The sequence below is a fragment of the Ciona intestinalis genome, chromosome 8, assembly GCF_000224145.3.
Source record: "Ciona intestinalis chromosome 8, KH, whole genome shotgun sequence".
NCBI classification, from domain to species: domain Eukaryota; kingdom Metazoa; phylum Chordata; class Ascidiacea; order Phlebobranchia; family Cionidae; genus Ciona; species Ciona intestinalis.
This window is the reverse complement of record NC_020173.2, coordinates 1,656,338-1,659,699: the sequence shown is the minus strand read 5'-3', so window position 1 is coordinate 1,659,699 and position 3,362 is coordinate 1,656,338. Positions and strand designations below refer to the sequence as shown.

Sequence of the window (3,362 nt, the reverse complement as noted above, 5' to 3'; positions counted from 1 at the left end):
TCCACATTGATATCACAGTAACCGCTACAATTAACATCGATTTCTATGGTTGTTTTCTGTGCTGGAGAACCGGTAAATTTAAGATGTGGATTTGCACAAGTCGGTTGTGTAGTTTTTGTAAGTTCAAATTTCCCCTGACTTAAAGAGAGATAAAGGCGAGACAATTTACAGTTAAACAATTTAATAGTTTGTGAGTGATTTATAGCTTAAGAGTTAGTGCTGTAGTTTATTACTTTTAAAAAATAAGTTAGCAAAATTAGTTTTTTTTTTAATATATATATATACGATATATTATATACACTTAAAATTGTTTTTTTTCTTGTATTAAAACAGATCCAGAATTGGTGGTTGTAGTTAATGATGATTATTCATCAATACTAGTTTGTTTGGTTTTGATTAAACAGTGTGTGCTGCAAAGAAACGGCTGTTATACAACAAACATAAACGTACTATCTTAGTGCGGAAACGGTTCAAGACCTTAGGCCAGGTATATACGTGTAATATTAATGTATTGGTGATATACAAATAGAACTATTCTGTGACTTTTGAGAAAAAAAGGCTTTACATTTGTCGTTTAGCGTATATCCAGACTGCAGAGTATGGCAGGTGCACGCGCGATTTTTTTACAGACTTTTGGTGATGCACGCCACAATTTGTCCCACGCACGCCAATTAATTAAACAAAGAAAAAAATACGTATTAAATTAAGTAAGATTTCCTAACGTGGCTTAAAAATGTACATGCTTCGCACTCAGATTTTTAATGATAGCACGCGCGCACGCGAAAAATAACCGTCTTACACGCGCGAGATCTCGTCAGGAACTGCCATACTCTGCAGACTGGGCGTATATAAAGTAGCTGGTGAATTCTTAACTAGCTCAATCCAATGCAAGCTCAATCCAATGTTGTTTATTATACAGACTATCTACTGATTGAAACAAAACAAAATGCCACGACGTAAAGCTTTGAAGGTGGTTGTGGATGTGCATTTTCATGCTGTAAGTAATTGCAATGCATTACTATTATTTTTAGGTGTGTCAATGACAATATGTCATGTATAGTTAATTAATATATCATTTTGCACAAGACATATGTAGCACATTTTTAAAACACTTTTTGCAATGGTTATGTTAGGTATATATAATTTATATATATATATTCTTAAATATGTATTAAGGTGACTGTACACAAAATCCGGAATTCGTTCGTTCTGTCTGTTTGTTAGGATTTCACCGCTGCATACGGAACTCGGTAATGGGTTTGCATATGACAAGCGGATTCGCATGCCGGATACTGTGTACAGATACCTTTATAGAGGACTATTTATTACTTTAATTTTTGCCCAAAATATATCCTTACATGTTCACTAAACTACTACAGTTGATAGTACTACACACCTTATTTTAGTAGGAAAAATTACAATTTTTTTTCAACATATGATATTCTCAGGTTACTTGTCCTGGAGTATTTCTACCCGAACAGCAAGATGTTTTCCTCAATGTAGAGTTACTTGGACAAAGAAAACGAACAAAAGCTGCTCCTCCTGTGTTCCCATTCTTGTTCCATGAGAAGGTATTGGGATCAGTAATGAGTGGTTGTTAACTTTTGCTAATACTAGGCTGTTTAATAAATCCTAGATTTTTATTACTATTTTAAATAATGTTGTATCTTAACATATCTACTTATAATATGTCAACTATGACTGAAGTCACAAATTTAAATTCAAATATATAGGTATATATATATATAACCCTTTTTTTTATCAAATTGTGGTTCAAAACCAAATGTGTTTTTCTCATTTATTATGTTGTTCACTGTACTAGTTACTATGGTAGTGAATATGAGAGAACTAATTTATAAGGGCAAAGCTACGAAAAAAGCTATTTATATACACATAGTTGGGTTAAAATATTTATATACATATAGTTGGGTGGGGTAAAATGGGACACATTTTCATTCTATGTTTTGTCCCATTTGGTAGTAAACAATGAACTTTCAAATTTTATAAAACTGTATTTCCACGACTCTCATAAACTTTTGTTAATTGTTTATAAAGATATTTGGTAAGACGTCGGTAATTATTTAAAAGATGTGCTAAAGTTGTGGCATCTTCTCCTGCCCTACTATACATATTGTTTATGTACAAATGCTAGTTTTGGAATATTAGGTCAAGGGTTTTTTAATAAAGAAAACTTAATCTGTCTGACCCACATATGATAAATCTATACTAAAAGTGGAAACTTTCTCACAGCTGAGATTTGATAAAGTGTTCTCTCACGCAACCGATCCAGTGCAGATTGCTAATGCATTGGATGGTGAATCTGTTCGTATAGAACTCGTACAACTAACTTATCCAGGTAGGAAATCTTTATTCTGATGTTAATTTAATATTCCATGAAATCCTTTTAGCGTTTTAATTAATGAATTGAAATACACTTGTAATAATGGTGTTATTACTTTACAAACTTGGTTCATTACTGTGTCGGTAAATTTTGTTCATATATTTATCTCTTTTTGTGGAAAACATATGTAAAGTTGTCACTTAAGGAGTATCTAGTTTTCCATTCATAGTTTCACCATATGTTTGACAATGTAACATTACCCTAGCAAATCTAGTATTAACGCTTGATACACGAAAAAATCGATAACTTTAAAAAAAGATGAAAAAAATAAAAAAAATTTTTTAGGCGGTGAGCTGCTTGCAACTTACGAAGACAGCGCGCGTGAGTTTTTATTCCCCACGCCTCGTATCAGCCCCACTTACCCAGGAGTAGATAGGGAGGTTTTACTTCAGAGATCATACAGCTTCCCAGGCATTGCTCCTAAACTTGAATTCTCTTCTAGAACCATCATTAAAGAGGTAATTTGGTTTATACTTTTTGGGTTAATTTTTTATTACAAAATTGAAAATTCAACAACATTTTTAATTTCACCTTTTCAGTGTGGAATATAGCCTACAATTTCAAATTTCAACATACCAAAATATTTTGATAAACCAATAAACCAACTTACATAAACAAATTTAACAAAACACATGTTTTAGCTTAACAAAAAATTGAAAACTTTAAAAAATATAAATAATTCTAATGATTCAGCCATGCTTAATTGTATATTTCATGTTGTTTGTGATTTTTGTGATCATTCTTTATTCATGAAATTTCGTATTGTCTTCTTACAATGCCTTAGCTTACTACTATGTAGTACTATGTTGTAGTGGTCACGGTTGTAGTTATGAAAAGCTTTCATGGTCTTTCAAGTGAACAGGGCAATAGTATTTGCTTAAGCAAGTAATAAATAACTTACATCTACTAGGTAGCTAGGTTTAAAATAAACTGTTAACCTAACTGTAAGTACACTTTTAAT

General features: G+C 31.8%; 1 protein-coding gene across 1 annotated transcript in view; it reads left to right on the top strand.

The window, feature by feature from the left end:
* The first annotated feature begins 305 nt into the window (after positions 1–305).
* Positions 306–3,362, top strand: part of LOC100180766 (spermatogenesis-associated protein 6) — an 11,487-nt gene continuing 8,430 nt past the window's right edge. The window contains exons 1-5 of the mRNA XM_026835720.1: positions 306–487; positions 920–997; positions 1,449–1,571; positions 2,251–2,356; positions 2,687–2,859. Coding sequence (XP_026691521.1) covers positions 947–997; positions 1,449–1,571; positions 2,251–2,356; positions 2,687–2,859 — 453 coding nt within the window. The 5' untranslated portion in view covers positions 306–487; positions 920–946. The remainder of the gene's footprint in view (positions 488–919; positions 998–1,448; positions 1,572–2,250; positions 2,357–2,686; positions 2,860–3,362) is intronic.